This window comes from Morus notabilis, unplaced genomic scaffold (genome assembly GCF_000414095.1).
Source record: "Morus notabilis unplaced genomic scaffold, ASM41409v2 Scaffold78, whole genome shotgun sequence".
NCBI classification, from domain to species: Eukaryota; Viridiplantae; Streptophyta; class Magnoliopsida; order Rosales; family Moraceae; genus Morus; species Morus notabilis.
This window is the reverse complement of record NW_010367622.1, coordinates 1-22,272: the sequence shown is the minus strand read 5'-3', so window position 1 is coordinate 22,272 and position 22,272 is coordinate 1. Positions and strand designations below refer to the sequence as shown.

The 22,272-nt window shown below is 33.1% G+C and overlaps 1 protein-coding gene and 1 long non-coding RNA gene across 4 annotated transcripts; one reads left to right on the top strand and one right to left on the bottom strand.

Annotated features, from left to right (window-relative positions):
* The first annotated feature begins 408 nt into the window (after positions 1 to 408).
* Positions 409 to 2,350, top strand: LOC21410460. Of its 3 annotated transcripts, XR_002903555.1 has the most exons (5): positions 409 to 856; positions 983 to 1,102; positions 1,451 to 1,505; positions 1,612 to 1,742; positions 1,919 to 2,350. It is a non-coding gene; the product is annotated as an uncharacterized LOC21410460 (long non-coding RNA). The 3 variants fall into 3 exon arrangements; XR_002903553.1 differs by having other exon boundaries at positions 1,612 to 2,350; XR_002903554.1 differs by having other exon boundaries at positions 848 to 876; positions 1,612 to 2,350.
* A 2,809-nt stretch (positions 2,351 to 5,159) lies between these two features.
* On the bottom strand, positions 5,160 to 11,408 carry LOC21410459 (protein NRT1/ PTR FAMILY 3.1). Its single transcript, XM_010112899.2, has 4 exons — positions 11,290 to 11,408; positions 8,505 to 8,722; positions 6,783 to 7,342; positions 5,160 to 6,188 (listed from the first exon to the last, which is right to left on the bottom strand). Exons 1-4 carry the CDS (start codon positions 11,393 to 11,395, stop codon positions 5,276 to 5,278), a joined length of 1,797 nt encoding a protein of 598 aa, XP_010111201.2. The 5' UTR covers positions 11,396 to 11,408; the 3' UTR covers positions 5,160 to 5,275.
* Between the last annotated feature and the right edge of the window lie 10,864 nt (positions 11,409 to 22,272).

The window sequence follows — 22,272 nt, the reverse complement described above, 5'->3', positions numbered from 1 at the left end:
TTAAAAAAACATTATTAAACGTTTTTTTGACTATATATAATAACGTTTCAAAATAGTTATAATATGTATATATATATGTTAATAAAATTTTAACTGGTTAATTGTATATATATTTAAATATATATTACTGTACATGACTAGACAGTGGAAAAATTATTTCTCCAAGTCCTGTTCACTTCGTTGATTCGAGTTTAGATGTGACTTTATATGAGAGCTTTTTACTGTAATAAAAAAGTTAAATGTGATTATTTGTGAGAACTTTTTACTGTAAAAAAACTCAAATTTTAAACTTAAATTAGCGAAGTGAACGGGACCAAATTCCCACCGGTCCATTCCCTCCCCCCCGCCCCCCTTTTTTTTTTTTGCTCTGCTTGCTGTTCATGTTTCCCCAAATTTTCAAATTCCCGCCGCCTCATTCCCCCCTCCCCCCCTTTTTTTTTGTGCTCTGCTTGCTGCTCAAATTCCCATACGAACAAAAGCTTCCCCACTCTAGACCAGAGGCCTCCACTGCTTCCTCTCTATCGTTCGCGTCGCTCAATCTCGTTGCTGATGAGCCTCCATTGCCAGTCTTTCCAAGTCCCATACGAACAAGGAACAAAAAGAAGCCCTAAATTCCCACTTCTCCGATTCTAACAAAGAGGCATTTACCCGGCCAAGGAAAAAGAAAACTCACTCGATTCCACCTCACTCGTTCCTCTCTTTCCCCCAAATTCCAAAATTTTCCCATTATGCTATGATGTCCAAATTGATTTGCTTTGCTTGACCGGAAGGTTATGCTCTGATTCCGGCCTCGACATGATTAGACTAGGTCGTGGAAGGCAGATCGAAGGCACGTGAAGCTCGGTTACCCAAGGAGGTTCGCATTTCTCTATCTTTGTATGTTCTCCATTTCTGAAATTTTGCCCCCAAATTTTACGTTTCCCGCTCGGTCATTCGCCCCCTTTTGGTTCTTTTTTCGTTGACGTGATTTTGTGAAGATTAGGTCGTGGAAGGAAGATGCTCGGAGCCAGCCTCGACATGATTTTGTGAAGATTAGGCCGTGGGAAGAAGATCGAAGGCCCGTGAAGCTCTCTTCCTACGCCAAGCTCCGTTACCCAAAGAGGTTCACATTTCATTCTCTCTCTGTTCTCCATTTTTCTGTTTTATTTAGAAATTTCGTACTGCTGTTGAATTCATGTACTGCATTTTCACTTTCTGTTTTCTTCCACCGCCATTTGATCTTTGAAATGTTCGTTCGTGTTCGAATTCGCTGTTCTCAGAGGCCGTACAGGTTCTGGTTTCTTCTTTTGCTGATGAATCTTCCATGGTCAGAGAGGCCTCCATGGCTTCTCTCGAGGAAATCACCACTCTGTACTCTCTCTATATATATTTTCATATACATTATAATTACGCATGATTACAGTGAATTCTGAAGTTTTGGAATTAATTAATGGAGTTTTTTTGATTCTAGGAATCCGCTTCTGGTTCTTGACTGTTGCTCGGCGGTTTCAAGAGGAAGACGTTGGGTGATTTTCTGGTCTATGGAATTTGGGTTTAGTTTTCTCATCATTTCCCGTTCTTCTCTTGTCGTTGATTGTTTTTTCTTTTTTTCCTCCATTTTTGATTTTTTAGCGCTTTGGGAACATGGCTGGTGTTTTTCAAGTAATGACATTTGGAGTTCGGGCGTTGGATAAGAAGGATCTTGATCCTTCTTTCAAGCTAAGCTTGCAAAGATTGCCACGGCCGAGATGATTTCCTCCAAGGTAAAGCCGAAAGGGAATGAATTCTGGATTTGATTATCAGTTGATTGATTTATTTGTACTTGTAGGAGTATTATTTTTGAAGCTATGTTGGCAGTTTATTACTTTGTTAGCTCTTGTTTGATTATAAATTTTGGAGAAGAATGGTTAGACTGTTGGCTGAAGTCCTTCCACGGCAGGAGAAAGGCAGGATAACGTCCCCGTTGTTGGACCGGAACAAGAAACGAAAGCTAGTCGTCATTTGCCTAAGGTTTAATGAAGTTTTCTATTCTTATATTTTCATAAGTTGATAAAAAAAATGGTGTTACTATTATGCCATTCTTACTTTTGGGCGAATATTATGCATCCATAACTCATTTGGAGTTAAATTCTGTTGATTGTTCCATTCATTCATAATATTGAATTTGCTCCCTTAGTAAGGTCTTCTATGTACAAGCATAACAATCAAGATAAAACCAATTATAAAGTTAGGGATTTTAAGACGTTTTGGTTACTCTTTTATATTGTTGAGCTTTGAAGCTAAAGGTCTTTGGACTTTCTTATACAGCCTTTAACAGAAGTGTTGTTGATGAACTGTCTTATATCGCCTTATGTGTTGTATACACCCATAGAGATGTATATATGATCTTTGGAATTTGGACTCAGTGAAAATAGGAGTGTGGCTAAGGTAAGCTTTATCATCACACGAAACCATTTGTTTTTCCCCCCCTTTTTTTTTGGTATTTGGACTTGTGCTTTATATGTTGCATACGACTGATATTTATTTGTTAAGATTCTTTAGACTTTTATCTTTATCATTTTTTTAGATCCCTCTGTACTACTCTTTGCTCATGTACTTTTAGATTCTTTTTGTTAATTGGGTCCCTTGCTAAATCTTTTGTTGTGATAATGAATTTCTTACTCTGATTAATGAAATTCTTTGCAGTTTTAACTTGTGAATGGTTTATTTAGTGACAAGTGCCATTGCTTATTTTGCCACACATGTTTAAATTGGTGTTGCGGTACCTTGTGTTGTTACTTGACAATCAAGATGAAATATGAGTTAACTCGTAGGTACTTGTTGTTAGTGTCCTGAGAAACTCAAGTGCTCTTGCTCACAAGTTTTTGCCTTTATAGTAAAAGTTATTCTGCTGTTCAGTTGTTTATCAATGGAAGCTTTGATTATAATGTTGCAAACACTCCCTTTGATTACTTTTTATTATTGCAAAAGGTCTCTAACTTTAACCTTTTCTCCTATGATTACTTTGTAAGATCTCTCTATCTACATAAAAATACATGTAAGATACTCTCTGTCTTACAAGTTTGACATTAAATTTTTACCTAGTGCATCATTGAAGCTATGTTTCCTCTAATTCATTGCAAAACATATGTGGATGTGGCTATGTAGTTGTGAATGGTGTAACTAGTCCTTGCTTTATTTATAGGTTAAATGGTGGAAGTTTTAGCTGAGTTTGATTATTGTTTTGATAGTGGATCACTTTCTTACAAGTTAAACAATGGAAATGACTTTTTTGTTGAAGCATTTTGTCAAGATGGAAGGATTTACTTCACCATTTTATTTAGCTAGACGTTTTGGATACTTTGATATCTCTAGCTATTCCTCTATTTTCTTTACTTGTTTTGAATGTTAAGGTTTTAGACGTTGTATGACTTATGTTGTAGATGTAATTTTATTGCCAACATAGTAGATACTGATAACAATTGATATGTTGAATGTTTTTATGTTTTAATTTGAATGTTCCTATTTAGATATAGGATGTTGCTCGGAATCACCATCTATTTGAATGAATTTAAAAGGATATCAATAATAATTTTAAAAAGCTACAAGATTATGAACATAACAAAGGAAAAAAGCTATTAATCTGTACCATAGCCATGCTAAATAGCTGTAAGAGGTTGTCTTAAACGCTATAAGACCTCAATTCTATAGTGTTTTTCATAACGCTCTTAGAACGTTATGTTTTCTTAGGACTTTTAATAGCGTCTGATGTCTTAGCGCTTCACAAAACGCTATTAGTAGTGTTTAATAGCGTTTTTGGTCAGCTACTGATACTGATATTTGTTGTAGTGCACGTTAAAATTTATGTTCTTCTAATTTTTGCTCTTTGTTCCAAAACTTATTGATACCAATCTAACTATATGCATGACAAGAACTATATATACATGTAGAGATTGACCTCTACTTTGCTTGATAAAAAGTAAGGGCATAAGCAAGGATGACGCGGTGCAGAAGGAATTAGCCTTTTTGACGCTTTGGGAACATTCTAAAGCTAAATAAGACAAATTTTCGGTTTTCAAAAGGTCTTTTGACGATGTCGGATTTGGACGAAAAATATGTGTTTTTGGAATGGAAAGGGGTCAACAGACAAGACTTGTCACTTTGCCACGACGTGTCACGTTTTTCGGGCAAATTCCTTCCTTTAGGCCCCGAAAGGGCTTTTTTCCATTTTTAGTAATTTATGTTTTTGTAATAAGTTGACTTAAGAAATTCGGATTCCAGTTCTGATTGCGTTTCTTTTTTCTTTGCATCTAATAGTTTCTGATTTAGTTTCTAGTTCAAAATATTCCTTTTTTGAAAAATAAGTATTTTTTTAGTATTTTAATTATAGAATAGGTTTGTTTTCTGTTTCTATTTTGCCTATTTATATGGACGCTCTCTTGTATTGAAAACTAGTTTAGTTGAATAAAACTTCAGAGTTTTTTTCTCGAATATTCTCTCAAATTCCTATATTTTGTGTGAATTAACAGTTTTTGAAGTAATTTTGTTGATATTCTATGTGAATCAACAGATTAATTAGTTACCTTTTTATTTTATAATTTCGTTTTTTTAGTTACCTTCTTATTTTATTATTTCGTTTTTTTTTTTCTTTAACCAAGCTTCCGCTACATCAAAAATTGAAGTTAGGCATATACCATAAGTGGATCAAGTCGCAGTTGTTTTTACGAAGCAAAATTCCAGTCGTAAGTTCGGTGTCATGAGAGGAGCAAACTCGCAGCGGAGAATCTTATCGCTATAAGTTTGCTGCGCTGTTAGGAATGACTATGAGATTGCTGATAAATAGTTTTCTGTTAATTAAGTAGTTCTAGCTTAGCTTAATTAATCAGTTGTGGTTAGTAGATGTAGTCGTTAGAAAATTGTTAGTGAGATCCATACGTATTCCATTGTTAGTGAGTTAATTTCGATTAAGTCCTCTCTGTTGGGATCTCTTTTCTTCCCAACTCTTTCTTCTTTCGTTACATGCAGTAATTATAAAAGCCAAATTGCTACACAATGAAATGAGTGAACTCTACCATTGAACAATGTATTAGAAGCGTACGTACCAAGTTGTCTTTGAGACAAATAAAAGAAAAAAAAAAAAGAGTTGTCTTTTTGACAGAACGGGTATTAATAGTTTTTACATTGTAATTAAAGGGCTTGAATTCAAGAGGCATCTAAATTAATTTCCAATCTACAATTAATGTGTACTTATATACGGTACACTTGCACTACACTAAACTTATTCATTGAAACTTCTACTTATAAGCTTTTCCGTTACTCAATTAATAGCTCTACTTCCTTTCTCAAGTGGTATTTCTATATCTTCTTCTTTCCATGCTTCACTAAGCTCCTCCAATGGCTTATAAGAATAGAACCAAGCGCATATCACATAGTACACTAGATTAACAACTTGAATCCCGCTAACAAGCAAGTAATAATTCTCCAATTTTCCCCTCTTAAGATTTCTATCAGGCAACCAATTATTCTCACCATCACCAGTGTAGTTATGAACCAAAGTCACAAGCAATGTTCCGATATAATTTCCAATCGAAATCGCAATCCAAAATAGAGCAGCCGCGGTACTTCTCATGCTCTCCGGCGACTGATCGTAGAGAAACTCAAGATGTCCCACTGACATGAAGACCTCAGCCATTCCATGAAGGCAAAACTGTGGAACCAACCAGAAAACACTTATGGGGATGATTGCCTTTGGATCATCCAGCATGCCGTGCCGTGCAGCCGCTGCTTTCCTCTTCATCTCGATGAAGGCGGAGACAATGGTGGCGAGGATGTTAATGGCGAAGCCTACTCCCATCCGCTGGAGGCAGGTGATGCCAGCAGAGTTTTTGGTGAAGCGGCGGGTGAGGGGGACGAAGAGGCGCTCATAGAGGACGAGGCCAGCAAGGATGGTGAGGGTGCCGAAGATGGAGAGGCTTGCGGGGGGGATTTCAAAGGAGGAGGACGGGGAGAGGTGGCGGTTCATGGTGCGGGCTTGCTGGATGACGAAGCTGTGCTGGTGGGAATGGGAAGTCACAAGCAGGATTCCTGATGCCCATATGGGAAGCATTCTGATTATGCATTTCAGCTCCTCAACTCTATGCACTGTGCATAATCTCCATAGGTTTTGTTGAGCTGCAGTACTTGAGTTCTTTTCGTCCTTAAGAGTTACTATAGCCGCTTTGTCTAAGCACCTTTATGGATTAACAAAGGGAAGAGTATTAGGAGTGTGAGAGCTGGTTAAATAGGAATAGGATTAATGTTTTCAACAAGATGATAAGCTAATTCTAAAATTAACTACCAATTTACAATTACGACAAGATCTTTTTGAAAAATTTCAACTTCGATAAAGAAATATAGGATTTATTGCATTTCAAGGGACTAATTACTATGGTTAATTTCTGTATATTCTCATGAGTAGTTCTGTTAAAAGGTGCCAAAACTTTATAAGTTCTGATTTTCAGTACTTTAAAAACAAGGTCGCTCTTTGTTTAGTTATGTACCATGTACAATATATACACTAAAGCTACAAATAATAAGACAAGAATAATACCAATTAAGTTCCTTTTACATCTATGATAATTTTTTTGCCACAAAAAGAAGAGACAACGTGACTCTTGAATATATTTTTTGGTTTAACAGATTTTTCGTTCAAAAATTTGTAAAAAGAGTTTAACTACAATGCTTACAGTACTATTGATATACAATTAGGTGTTTTAATATTGGAGGCTTAATTAAGATTGTTTAACTGATAATGCCAATATTCTAATATCAAAAGCTAAACTTACTTGAATTGATCTGAATGTAGAAGCTTCCCATGAACACAAATCCCAGCATCAAGCTCTTTATTCTCATACAAAACCTTAGGATCCGCCGGCCTCTCCTCCTTCCGCTTCCTGACGGCAGCAACCACCACCTGAGCCAATCTGACCAAAGGACTCCCTCCGGGTTTCATCTTCTTATAAAGCGGAGAGCCAATGAGGAAGGCGATAATCGACAGGGCCATGGCGATGGTCGGATGGCCGGGGCCCCGGCCCCATCCGACGTTGTCCTGGACGTAAACGACGACGGTGAGGGCGGTGAGGGAGGCCAACCCCATGCTGAAGTAGTAGAGGTTGAAGAAGTTCCAGCCGCGCTTAGCCACACCGGAGCGGCTCATGTCGAACTGGTCGGCTGCGAAGGTAACCACGCAGGGACGGATGCCGCCGGAGCCGATGGAGGTGAGGAGGAGGGAGAGGTAGAGGATCCATAGCTGTGTGGTTGAGGCTTCTATGCAGTTTGTTTGGGTTGGACATGGTGGTGGACGGAGTGAAGGTAGTAGGGCAGATATGGTTATGCTCAATAACCCCTGTATATATGTGATTATATATATATATATAGGCAAGCAATTTAGCTCATTTGAAATTTGAAAAGATAACAAACAAGCAAATTTTTGTGTCTATACAACTTAAAGAGAATGACGGAAGAATTGATAATCCATGAGTATTAAAGGATGTGATAACTTTAAATTAACAATTCACTTAGTTCACGTGTTTAAATTAGTAATTATAATTTATTGACAGAAACTTTATGAGAGAAAAAAATTTTCAATTTAAATTTTTTATGAGATTAAAAATGTCGTAGCAAAATCAAAATGAGGGATTTAAATACATCTCTCAAATACCCTTTAAGACTAAGTAGAAATAAAGAAAAGGTCAATAAAAGGTGACAAGTGGATAAAAAGTGACAGAAACGAAGTCAAGCCAATCATTAAGGTAATATAGGACAACTTTAGCGTAATTATTTAAAGCAACCAAACTAGTTTTAGCTTGTTCTTTTTTTTTGTTTTTTGTTTTTTGTTTTTCGACTGGCTGAACGTAAGATTTATATATAAACTCCATAGATACCGTAGCCGGTCAACAGACTAACTAATTATTAGCTTTCCAAATTATTTTGCTCAAATTTGAGGCCCTAGTTTCTATTGATCATTACATTAGGTTTTTATTATATAGCAGTAACTCATTATAGGATACTCTATAATCATTAACATAGGTTTGGCGAAACTTTTCACTACTGAGTTTGGATTTCGCCAATATCAATAGTACGTAATTAATTAACATGATATTCGCATAACAAATCTGATGATAATTCTCGTCTCACATACAATATAAAAGTTTTGGGTTCAAATTTCTTCTCTCTAACTTTAAAGGCATGAGACTCTAGTTCTATTGTTGAACTCATCGCATTTGGGACCCGTGAATCCTAAAATAAACGGGTATTGAATAACAAATGTCACTCTCGAAGACTACAAACACTAAGTCGTAAAAAAGTTAAATTTAAATTTTTATGAGAGAAAATACTGTAACAAAAAAATTAATATATTTATTACTGGGTCTCAGTATAGTATATCTTGTCTGTGACGTTTTCTTCCATGTTAGTATATTATGAATTAGAAAATCAACAGCTTAATGTTTATATGCACGAAAATAGACAAAGAGAGAGATAATTAAAGTGAAGAGAGAGAGAGAGACCAGTTCATATATAATGGAACTGACGGTGATGGTCCAAAATCGGCCAGCAAAGGAGTCGGCGATGAGAGCACCAATGAGTGGCATGAAGTTGGCAGTTCCGCCGAAGTTGGTGAGGATGTTTGAGGCCTTCACAAGCGGCAAATTAAGCTGTTGTGTCAGATACGTTATCATGTTGGCATGAAATCCTGTGCTCGCAAATCTGTCGCATATTTCATTTGCTGCCAATAAACAGACAACTATATTTTTATAAATGAAAAAGAGAGATTATTCGGAAAAAAAAAAGACAAATACTCTTTTAAGTACCTAATTAAGATTTCTATCTCTTATTTTGATTAATGATGTTTTAATTAAATAATTATAATAGTAAAAATGTATTAATTAAGAATAAAAGGTAAATATTCTGACCATACACTTTTATTATAATATATAAGAGATTAGACGACGCATATTTAATGAGGTTTTTAAGAAATAATCGTCTAATATGCTAAAAACACCCGATACGAAAACAAAAAATTTGTACAAGTTTTTAAAAGCCCATCGTCTAATGTCAAAATTAAAAAAAAAAAAGACGGACTTTTTTCTGCTCATTATTTTCCGAAAATTTTTTAAACTGTCACTGTATCTTTTGACGGTTTTGTTCTAGTATTTTAAGAGTAGATTCTGTATTTTTCTAAAAAAAAATTAAAAAAAAAAACGAGCCATTAGGCCAAAAATGGCGAGCAGCATAATTCGAGGCCCATCTATTTATGACCAGAGTGCCCGGCCCATAATCTGTTTGTTTTCAAATAAAATATTATCCATCTATTTTCTATATTCTTCGCCGGAAATTCTTTATTCATATAATCATATCATACATTATTCAACCCGAAATAACCATCTCCTTTCGGTAATATGTCTTTATATATGACACTAATGAAGTAACTTTATTAGCTAAGCCTTTTCTTACAAAATCCTCCAAGAAAAAAAAAAAAAAAGCTGACTCAAACATTTTTATTTACATAATCCATCTACTACAACTCCATTAAAGCATGTTTCCTACTTTTACAGTTTCTTTTTACCTTTCATAAAATTTTGTGAGGACAAAGAAGAGACGAATAAGGGTGACACAATACTGTTAAAAATGAAAAATGCTTTTTGTCCTAACGGAGATTTATCTTCATACACACAAAGAGATGAATCTCACATGATGAGACTTAAACAGACCTCACAAATAGGGCTCAATTTTGTGTATGATGAGGATATCTCTATTTGGGACAAATAGGATTGCTCGTTGAAAATAGTTCCTAAATGACTCGTTCAAACATGAAAAAGAAAAACTAATGTATCAAGAGAGAAATTGAGGGGGTAAAAGAGAGATAAATTCTCAATGTTTTATCTTGATGGTGATAAAACTCACACTTATAAAATGGTGGGTCCCACTAAGTTAGCTCTCATTTACCCACTTAGCGAGACTCGTTTTATCTGAATGATGAGATTTTAACCTTATCAGAATGAATAGACATGCTCTTTTTAAAAAAAAAAAAAAAAAATGGACTGCTAAGTCAAGCTATCATGAATCAAAACGATTTAGATTAATAAAATGGTTTGATCCATAACCACCAATTAAACAACCCAACTTAATTTTTCTTGTCAGCCTCGATCTAATTAGTCAAATAATTTTTATTACTTTATTAAATTCTAGGTTGATTACTTCGATAATTCTAGAGAATATGTGGGGCCACACTTGGAAGATGAGCGGTATCAATTCTATATGCGTGTGTAGGGGTGGCAATTCGGGTTGGCGGGTCGTATTCGTGTCGTGTTGACCTCTTCAGTTGACACGAATAGGTCTGACACGAACACGACCCGTTTATTAATCGTGTCGAAATACAAAACCCAACCACGACCCGTTTATTAGCGGGTTGACACGGCCTGACACGAATACACCGATTATTAAATAGGTCATAAACGGATCGTGTCAACCCATTGATTACCTGTCAACCCGTTTATAAAATGGGTGATAAATGGGTCGTGTTAACCTATTTATGAACCTATTTTTGGACATGTTTATAAAATAGGTGATAAATGGGTTGTGTTAACCTATTTCTGAACCTATTTGTTAACATGTTTATAAAATGGGTAATAAACGGGTTGTGTATTCGTGTTACCCAAATATGACACGTTTAATAAACGGGTTATGGCGGGTCAATTGCGGGTTGGCGGGTCAACCTGAAAATGACACGTTATTTAATCGTGTTTCACGGGTTCGACCTGATTTTGCCCCGTACCTATTTCTGATAAACCCAAACCCGCTAATTTCGTGCGGGTTTCGAATCGTGTCGTCGTGTCGTTATCCGGATTGTCAGCCCTATGCGTGTGTTGCCATTTTTGTCGATATCAAGTACAATTGCAGATTTTGAGAGGCGAAATAAATAGTCAAGTAAAGTAATTAGTAGGAGGAAACTGAAGTTAATACAATATAGTATAATATATAACTCATCCGACGTTTCTCAAAACAAGTGTTCATTTTTCTTGGTATTACTTTTATATGCTTCTTTTGTCCAATATCTTTGACCAACTTGGAATCTAATTAGAATGAGGAAGATACATACATACAGATATATATATATATATATAAATACATATATATACACACACTATTATAAGCTTGGCAGTATTCCGATAAAATTGAAACGGAAATGAGATGCTGAAAATTAACCCTTAAATGGAAATGGAAAGAAAAAAAAAACATATATAAAGTAGTAGAAGACGTAAGAGAATATTTTTAAGAAATTAGTAGACATACCAAAAATAAATGGCATTGTTCTGACACCTCCAAGCTTCTTTTCCTTCATCTTCATCTCAGCATTTGGTTGCTTACTCTCATCATCTCCGGCGGCAGAAGCAGCCATTTTCTTTCTATCGGCGGACTCCATTTTCTGGCTTCGATTCCCACGGATGAGATCTAATTACAGAACTATATATACACGAGAATTATTTTTCTATAAAATAGAGAAGCTGGATGTAGGGTCCACAAATTGACCTCTTGGTCCTTAATATTTTGTTTTGGCTTGCCTCATTCACATTAATGATAAAGAGGCTGTTGTATATGCATGCGCGCCGAGATTGTACTGTTTTTGTTTAATTCTGATAATGATAATAACAATCAATTTTTACTTACTCATTTATTCAATGAACTTAATTAGAAGTCAATTTTACACAGTCATTTCTTTAATTAACTTAATTAGAAGTCAATTTTTACATAGTCATTTCTTTAATTATAGATCTAGAGAATTCTTTTTTTTTTTTTTTTTTTTTTTTTTTTTAGTGAAGTGGTAAATATTGCAAGTTAAAATATCATTCGAATGTCACAAGATTGCGAGGGGAAAAAGACAACGGGCGTTGTTGTTAAGCCCGTCACAATTGTTCTGATTTTTTCGGCTCTTTTAGGAGCCAATTATGGTCCTGAGTCCTGACTCAGTGTCCCCTTAGTGGCTTGAAACGTGGGCAGAATTCTTCCCAACATATTTCATTAGTAAACGCAAGTCAACAAGTATGGTTGTTCAATCATTCACGTTTCTGTTTTACTCTCTCTAGCTACAAAATATATATATTTTTTCTTTTTATTTAATATTAAAATATATTTCCTTTAGCCTTTATTACTTCATTTTTGTGTGATTTCAGTTGGATTTTTTTCTTAAATAATAATAAAAGAATGAAACGGATATTTATTTGTTTTACAGAAATCAAAGGATATTGAGCCTAACTCAACCTAACAAAACCGGCTTGTTAGGGGAGGATTGTCATCACCTTATTAAGTGGATCATGCCAATATCTCCAGCCAATGTGAGATTCTAATACGCCCCCTCACGCACAACGTGGACCATGTCAAACCGCTGCGAATAAGTCGATATTGGGGGACCCAACATTACAAAACTGGGCCTGCTCTGATACTATTTTACAGAAATCAAAGGATATTGGGTCTAACTCAACCTAACAAAACCGGCTTGTTAGGGGAGGATTGACATCACCTTATTAAGTGGATCATGCCAATATCTCCAATCAATGTGGGATTCTAATAATTTGCAGAATTTCTTGCCGTGATAGTTAAAGACGGTGGGGAAAAGGAAAAATTAAGGTTGTCGATATAAACAATGATAACCTAGGGTTTGTGCTGTTTTACATTAGCCTTAGATCAGCACTCTAGGATACATATGATATATCATATGAGCAGAAGAGGCTATATGATTTTTAGTAAAGAAAAATATAAGACAAGAAAACAAGCGAAGAACAATTATTCAACTCATTCATATAATAGGAACCAAATACTAACTATACAATGTTGCCACTATTAGAATTTTTTTTTTTTAAAAGACTTTAATAATCTGAAATCGATAGGAAAAACAATTATGAGCTATCAACGTAAATATAGACCACTGAGACTAAACTGTAACTACCATACTATATAATTCATAAATGCAATGACTCAGTTTAAATTATTTATGTTGAGGCCGAGCAAACATACATAATTTATTGTCGCTTATATATACCATTTGCTTACCATACGTTTGAGTCTCAAAATCTCTAGAAGAATTCTGAATTCAACATTTTAAAGTTTAGCCTCCATTATTTTTTAGCACTGTTTAGTCATGAATAATTTGCATTCTCTATCACTTTAGTTTCTAATTTTTTTTTTTTAACAAATTATTCATTGAGCTTTAGATTTTTGACTACTTTAGTCCCTGTATATTAAAATTGACGATCGATTTCTGAAATTTCATAGATCATCACATCTAGATGCATAATAACAGATATTTTTATAGAAATATAGTTACACTAAATGCGAAATATTTTCTTCATTATTTGACAAACCATTAAAAACAAATTCATTAGACATTTAATGTACTATTTCTGTAAAAATTTTAGTTATTATGCGTTTGAAACGTGATTATCTCTAACAAATTTCATAAGTCATTTACCAGTTTTTTGTGTGTTAGGGCCAAATTAGTGGTTAAAAAATCAAAAGTTTAGCGAGTAATCTATTAAAATTAAAAATTTAGAGAGTAATCGATCTATGAAATTAAAAGTTTATGGACCAAAATAATACAATACACATAATTCAAGGACTAGTAGGGTTCATTACTTTTTTTTATATATAGAAGAGTAAATAGAAAATTTATAAAATTATATTAAGTAAATAACCATAAATATCAGTTTATTGTGTAAATGTTTCATTTATGACTAGTAAAAAGAATTTTTTCACATAAATTGTCTTTTTACGACTGCTAGAAAGATATTTTTCCACGTAAATAAATATTTTTCACCACGTAAATTATTTTTACCGATCGTAAATGACACTCAGTAAATTACTATTTACTTCAAATAGTTTAAAAATAAGTTATTTACTTGATTTAGTTTAAAAAATATGCTATGTTCAATTTACTACAATTTCCTCCCTTTTCTCTCTTCCTCCCCCTCTCCCTTTTAAAAAAAATTGTTGAACTTACTTTTAAAAGTGCATGAGTCTAGATTTATACCCTCTACTCTTAATTAATACCATATTGTTAGTATAATTATTCGACTACAAAGAATATTAATCAAGAATAAAAGATAAAAATCAAGACCCATTTTTAAAGATATTCGTCAAGATTTCTCAAATCAGAAGTATCTATTTTCCAAAGTTGTTTATGAAAACGACAGGAGTTGGATATTTACCTACCGTTATTAAAAAAATTATTCAAAAGGCACAATCATGTTGTCCGAGAATTATCAAAAGTGAAATATCATAGTGCAAACCAAAAAAGAATCTAGAGAACACACCAAACTGCAGGTAGAAAGCCTAACAAGTTGTCCAAATAGTTGAGCCACAGTAATGCATTAATCTAGAACATACAGTGGTCTAAGTGTTAGATTAATACCTAAAATAGTTAAAATTCATGAGAGGTCCCTGAACTCTCTTCTCTTCTTAGAATTAGTCTTTGTAGTGAAAATTGTTTTATCTTAAACCCTGAACTCTTATCAAATATAGTCCCTCAGTTAAAATTCCATTAAATTTTGGATGAAAAGCATTGAGTTAATGGTAGTTAAGTTATAAATGTAGCTAAGTTCTAAATTTGTTAAATTATTTCCCTCCTTTTTTTCGGGAGCTCCTTGACTATTTTAACATCGTTTTGTCATAGATGATATAATCCAATTGACACAAAATTTTGAGAAAAGCTGCTGCAATAAAAATTAATAGGGAAAAAAGAGAAGGAAGAATTAGTGAAGCTGACCGTGGTTTTATAGTAAGATGGTTAACAGATACTAAACAAAATTTTTGCTCATAGCAACAATGAAGCGCCAAAACAAATTAGTAACAAACTTGACTTTTCTCAAAAATAAAAGGCTAAAAAACCTGTCTGTGATCACATATTCACAAAAGGTACAAAACATCACTTGAAGACAGAAAATAGATCATTTTTTTTTTCTTGGAGGAAGCTTTTTCAAGTTAGAGAGAGGAAAAAGTCCAATTTAAGATATAGATCATGTGTCAATGGAATCTCTTTGTTTAAATTTATACCTAAAAAAAACTATAATGGCTATAATTTACATTATATAGAGAAAAGTAATTAGTAATTTTCGTATCTTAAAACTCATTAATCTCAAAATGTAAAGGAAGAAAAAACAAAAAAACTAATACACACCAATAGCAATAAAGTACAAAGAAACATATCAGAGAAAAATAAAACATAAACACAAAAAAAAAAGTTCTGCTGTTTAAGTTTTTGTGTTTAATCTCAAAAAAATAATAAATAAAGCATATTTAGTAAAACACATAAAGGAAAAAAAAAAGAATGTTACAAAATTATAAGATCGTTCATTATTTAAGCTGCAATTACAAGATTGTCATAATTTTCTATACAAATTTTAATGGAATTTTAACTGAGGGACTAAATTTGAGACCCTTAAAAAGTTTAAGGTTTAAGATAGAACAATTTTTACAACAGGGACTAAATTTAGAAAGAGAAAAAAATTCAGGGATCTCTCATGAATTTAGCTCTACCTGAAATTACACAAATTGGAGGTGGAATCGAATCTTCTTTATTTCAAACTGTATAAATATATATAAATATATATATATATATATTATCAAATATTATCAACCACTGTTTTCTAGTGAGAGAGAATTTCAGAAAGAGAGAGAGGGGAAGAAGGAGAATAGTCCGGCCAGCTGTTGGAAGTGCGTCTCCGGTCAACCGGCTCCTAAAATATATCTACGCGCTCTATGTCGGCTGATCTATATGATGGTGGAGTCCGTGTTGATATTTTCTTCTATTTTTTTAGTTGTTCATGGAATAAAGACAATTATTCTACCAGTGTTGGTGTTTGTTTTCTCTTACAAATTGCTAGATTTGTGTGGACTTTGGTTGTTTTCGTTGTTTGTAGTTGTGTTCCCCTACCAAGCTATAACCTTGTGTGGGTTTTGTGTTGTTTTTCATCTTTTATATGTCTGTAGCCAGATCTCCCATATTTCAGCGAGCTTGATTTGGAAGAATATTGACTTTTAGAGATCGTTCTTTGTAGATAGTTTGCTATAGCCCTTTCGGGAGAGCTAATCGTGAATGGAGAATTAAACGAGCCGAAAGAAGTGCTCCAAATTGTGTCCATTATTGGACCTTGGATTCCTATACTAGGACGCCAATGAATCTACCAATTTTTGTTTGTTGTATGAAGTTTTCTGTTTTAAGTTCTCTATAAGTTTTATGGTTTGTTAATTAATGAAATGTTTTTTGCATTAATAAAAAAACTATATATCTACTCCTTTCCATCTTTATTTATCGTGGTATGTGTCACGTGATAAAACATTAATTAAGTAGTGCCATACGTAAAATAATACAACAAATATTAGAGAGTTAAAGTGTAATATGACTTACTATATATGCTCTTCAATTAAGTCTTAGAGATTTAAGTCATCTGAGCTACGGATTCATATAATTAGGGTGTGCACCAAACCGCTTATTTTGGATGAAATGCAAACTAAATCAATTACAAATTGGTTTATATATTTTCAAACCAAATCAAACTAATTAATGAATCTAATTCAATTTACTAAACCAATTATAATTAGTTTTTTAATTGGTTTGAACTAATATTTTATAAATTTTTCTCAAATCTCAATCATAACTGATATTAATATTTTGTGTTATAAACATTTCATTATTTCTTAAGTACTGTAGATATCAATAACTCAAGAAAAAAATATACAATTCAAATATAAATAGAACATCTAAATAAGTTAAAAATTGAACATCCTAATAGATTATAGTCTGCAGAAAGAGCTTTAGGGTAGAGTACGGAGGCATTATTGATATCATATATATAAGTGATGGTAGAAACTTCTAGGGTTATGATCATTTAATTATGAAATAAATGTTTTTTAATATAAATGAGTTATAAATATATGAAATATTTATACTTTTAAGAAAATATTTATAAATAGAAGTTGGTTTGGTTTGGTTTTTTAAAAGTAAAACCACAAATCACACTAATTTAATTAGTTTTTAAAAATTTAAACCAAGCTGACTATTAATTGGTTTGGTTTGATTTCCTTATAATTTAGTTTGGTTTGGTTGGTTTGAATGGTTTGTGCACACCCTTATATATAATTACATGTTCACTATTCTCAGTTCAACGTGATTAGAAGTTTCATAATTCATGAGAAAATTTTGCACATTCTCAAAATCAGTTAATTACTAGATAGTTACTGCTAGCATATTAAGAGGCGTCGTCAATATATATAGTAGATGGGAAAAACTAATTGGCACTTCATTCTGCGAATTATTTTGCTGGCACGACACAGAGTAATGAGAAAATAACAAGAATAACAATTATTTTTTTGAAAATAAATATAATAATTATTTTTCATCATTCTATTATTATACCATTAGTAAAATATTTTAATATAATATAAAACGTATTCTCATAGAATACGAAATATATCCTATTAAAAGAAATATTCTGGTAACATTCTTGAAAATTTTCCAAAATAAATCATGTTATATTTAATGCAGTTATACGTTTCCGATATTTAATAACGGTTTTCTCAATAATCATCGTCTTATATATAATATAGCACATTTGACGATGTTTTCTGTGAAAGCAGTATAGTTAAATATACGTATATACTTTTAAAAGAAACAGGTCTTTTTCTTTTTTGTAGTTTTCTTACTGATGTAGTGTATTGATTTTAATTTACTAATTTTTCTATAGAATTATCCTTTAAATTATCAATAATATGCCATTATAACAATAAAAAAGTGACGGGCGCAAACAATAGTGATCTGCAGAGTTTTTTCTAGGGAGAAAGAGAGAAATAGGCTAAGATTTGAGATGAATTAAAATTAATAGGTCAATAGTTTACATAAGTTAATAAATAAATTAAATTACTATTTTTGTCCATAACTTATCTGGTTATGAATCATAGCTTGACAAGTTATTTACGGTTTTTGTCCATAACTTGTCTAGCTATGAACCATAACTTAACAAGTTTGTCCATAACTTATCTGGTTATGAACTATAACTTGACAAGTTATGACTTATTAATTTCTATAACTAAAAATTAACCTATATGCTTTCTTAAACTTTTCATATTAGCCTATTTTCTACTATTTCCGTTTTTTCTAAGGGTGAACAAAAGACCCGACAACTCAACGAATACAAATAATCCACCCAATCCATTTATTATAACCCGAACCAGATCAACCCCATGTTCACCCCTAGTTTTTTCTATGCTGCATGTGAATAATTGATCTGCAGCTTGCAACTAGTGATTTCATGTAGTTATGCAGCTACCTAAATCCTTATTATAATATTTTTATTTTTGTTTTTATTTTTCCTAAAAATGAAACTAACTTAATATATATTCAGAGGATGATGACGTCCCCGCTTACGTCAATCAACTCGAGAACAAAAACATATGATCTGGAACAAAATATATATTCCCTGTCTCCAAACCAATACAAAAATCTCTTGTGGTGAAAAGCAATTAGTCTCACTCCTCAGTCAAACATTACTGAAAGCTGGTTGCTATGTGTGTCTATATATATACACAAACATACATATATATATATATATATATATATATATATCCACTCGTGAGGGTCCATTCCAAGCAAAAACTGACCTCCATAATCTCACATTCCTTTCAATCATATCGTGTTTGGCTTAAAATATTTGAGCAACTGTACATATTTATATGGTAGAACGCACGTCCAATGCCATAATACTTATTTCCTTGTTTTTTTTTTCATGTTCTAATTTGCCTTTTGCCCTCGTGAATTTGGATGCCGAATGTGGGGTTCTGTGACGGAAAAATGCCTTGTCCTTAGCATCTTACTTTTTTTGTGCTTCTAATTCATGTGGTTAATGATGAGAAGTGATCCAGAAAAAGAAAACATATAGAGAAAAGAAAAGATGGACGGCTGAACCGTACACGCAGGAAATTGAAAGGCACGTGGAATTGTGGAGCCTTAAACCACCTGAAACATTAGAAGCACTATCGGTATTAAGTATCCATCTATAAATTTTACATTACAAAACCCAATTTTTATTAATGGATAGTATTTAGCATTATCGGTATCTTATAACAATGTTACTTTCTCACTACTCAGGATGTCTAAATTTCAAATTAGAATACGATTTTGTTAGTTTGAAGATTTTAAGCTGATTATGCGCCAAATCTTAATAGCAGTCGGGGGATTTAAACTCGGGAATATGATGGCCACATTGCACTGTTATATGGCTCTTTCATTCCCCACGAGTGTTAATTTCCAGTACTCGCGTGTTTCTAGAAATCCGCCAGTGGCCAAATAAAAATGAAAAAGCGACATTATGACAACTCAATAATCACTACTCGCGTGGTAGGTCATGTCCTCTGAATAACGTGTTGTCGTGTGGACAATACCTAAATAGTATACCATTTATTGCATCTTGAGTTTGTTTTATAAATAAATAAATAAATATATATATATATATATATATTTAAAAGAAATCGTTTTGATTTTAAACACTTGAAAGTATAACCTATTGCCTCTCCTACATGGTTAAGTTTGAAAATAAAAAATTAGGAAAAATTAGAGAGTAAATTATTTATGATACATATGAGAAAATAGTGTTTGAGCGAGGGTTACAAGAAATTTGTTTTTAATGGGACATATTTTTTAAAGTAAAAACGCGTTTGAAAGAAATTGAAAAAAAATAAGTATTCTAAGGAAACTTTTGAAAAAAAGGTAAAAAAAAAAAAAAACGAGAAAGCAAATTAGATATAAAGAAAAAAAAAACGAGAAAGCTACGGGGGGAAAGGTTAGGGGTTGGGGGAAGGAGGGGAGTTAGGGGTGGCAATTTGAGTTATGATATGATAACACGATTCGAAATCTGCACGGAATTAGGGAATTTGGGTTTACAATAAATGAGTTTGGGTCATAATCGGGTCGATGCGATTAACACGATTATTAAATTGGTTGGTCAGGGTTGACCTATTAACATGAAGTGACCTAAAATGACACGATTAACTATATGTATTATTTGTTAGTTATATATGATACAATATAAAAGCTTATATGATGTATATAAGACAAATAATATGTATTTCAAAAATTTTAGATGAATTTTACTTATTTTTCTTAAAAGAAAAGATAAATTGACTAATAAAACTGTTAAATGTATCATGGTTGTGTTAAATAAATCCTAATCGTATCAATTATTAATTTAAATAGATTACGTAGGTCGACGCAATTAATAAACGGAGTGTATTTAGTTTGACGTGTTTGACATGTTTAATAAATGGTTTATGTTTGGGTTGATATTATCTGACATGATTAATAAGGGTTGAATATGAATACGATTCATTAACACAAATTGCCACCTCTAGATAGGGGTTGAGGGGTGGGGGATGCATGGGTGTGGAGGGGGAAAAAATAGAGCTTGGCTCTTTTATATGTGTTATGCATAACATTCTAATAAAAAAATGAATTTTAACTGAATATTACACTTGTATGGAAAAATAAAACATGTACAAATAAATTATTTTAATGGGTAAATTATTAAAAAATTAAATACGTGATACATATGAAAGATAGTAGTGGAAATGTTTGCTTGAAAATGCTTAAACAAAGGCTTATTTAAGAAATATTACCATAACAAGAGCTAGAGAATAAGTATTTATTATAAAATAATAATTGAAAATATTGTTTGGACTGCTCTTAGTTGGTAATTTTTACTGAAAATCGGTAGTATGAATTCAAAGAAACAGAGATTTCCTTTCTGGGTTAGCTGTACTAAATTTGGAATGATTCTCTAGATTTAGACTAATTTTATTAAGATTGATTGGTAATTGATTTGGTTAACTCGGCTGTTTGATTCGAGGTGTTTATGTAAAGAATATATGGTGATTAATTTTGTTTTGGAGAGGGTGATTGGCTATGATGAGGTGGTAAGGTTTGGTGGTGTATGTAGAAGGTTAACATAGGTTCTTTTGTGTGGGCACTGTGCAAAACATTCTGTGGAGTTGAGTGTCTGAGATAGATTTGTGTTTTGAGTGAAAAATCTTGCAGACTATCTTTATGGTGCATGTCAATACTTGACTGTGCAAAAACGTTACAAAGTCGAGTGGTGCCCGCTGGACAAGTCCTCTAAGGAGACTCAACACAATAGTGATACGGCCAAGAAGAGAGTCTTTGAGTGTATAAGACCGTTTTTGGTGTTTGTAATCTTTCAATCTTAGTGGATTGTTCACTATCTGGGTATAGCTCCGTAGGTGTAGACGTGTGCACCGAACTGCGATATCAATTCATTGTGTCTCTTACGTTTCTGCACTATTATTTTTTACATTACTTCTCTGCACAATTATTTACTGATTTTTGAATCCGAAACAGTTAACATAACCTTAGTGTTTCAACTAGTGTTATAACACACCGGAATAAAAACGGACCTTTCAAATATTATGTGAATTAACTGTTAAAAAGAGGCATAATGTTTAAAGAAAATTGTTTTAGTAGATTGTAGTCCAATCATGAAAAAATTTATTTGTAAGGAAAACTTATGATATAATAAGGATTAAACGGAAAAAAAAGGTGCGGCACATTTGAATAATGATTTTAGTATGAGTTAGAGTGGAGAAAAAAAGCACATAAAAAAAGATTTACACCCGCAGAGGTGCCTTCAGTAGAAGGGGAAAAAAAAAAAAAAGAAGCAAGGACGCATTGAGGAGAGAGAAACAAAGGAGGAAAAAATTATTTAAAAAAACAGCGCGATAGTAACTAAATTATTGAGGAGTTTTTGGTAAAAGAGAAAAAAAGAAATTAGGGTAATAAAAAAGTAAAAAAAAAGAATCATACAAAATAGGACAAGAAAAGAGTGGAGCTAGCACTAGAGATGTCAAAAGGGCCGTGCCGGGCCGGCACGGCCCTTCTAACCCCAGGCCCATGGCAGGCCTGGGCCGTGCCTGGCACGACCCTGCACAGTGCAGGGCCGGACCTGAGGAGAAACCCTCAGGCCCAGCACTGGCCCTTGGCCCTAGTCCATAAGGGCCAGGGCCGGGCCTGGGCCCAGGCCCTTCACGGGCTGGCCCTGGCCCTTTAAAATTTTTTTTTCAATATTTAATTTAAAAAAAGAAAATATATTATATGTCCCTAAAAGATGTGATTTTATTGAATTGAGATAATACAAATAAGTACACATAAATTGTAATGACTGAGAAAATTTCAAACTTTAAATAATACAATTTATTTATTTAAGCCAAGGATTTTCCTAG

Excerpts from the sequence above, each read along its gene's own strand:
- LOC21410459 (XM_010112899.2), bottom strand. The coding sequence starts at position 11,395 with ATGGCTGCTTCTGCCGCCGGAGATGATGAGAGTAAGCAACCAAATGCT. Across the intron at positions 8,723-11,289 it reads AACAATGCCATTTATTTTTG|CAAATGAAATATGCGACAGA; the intron begins GTATGTCTACTA and ends GTTTATTGGCAG. Across the intron at positions 7,343-8,504 it reads GTTCCATTATATATGAACTG|GGGTTATTGAGCATAACCAT; the intron begins GTCTCTCTCTCT and ends ACATATATACAG.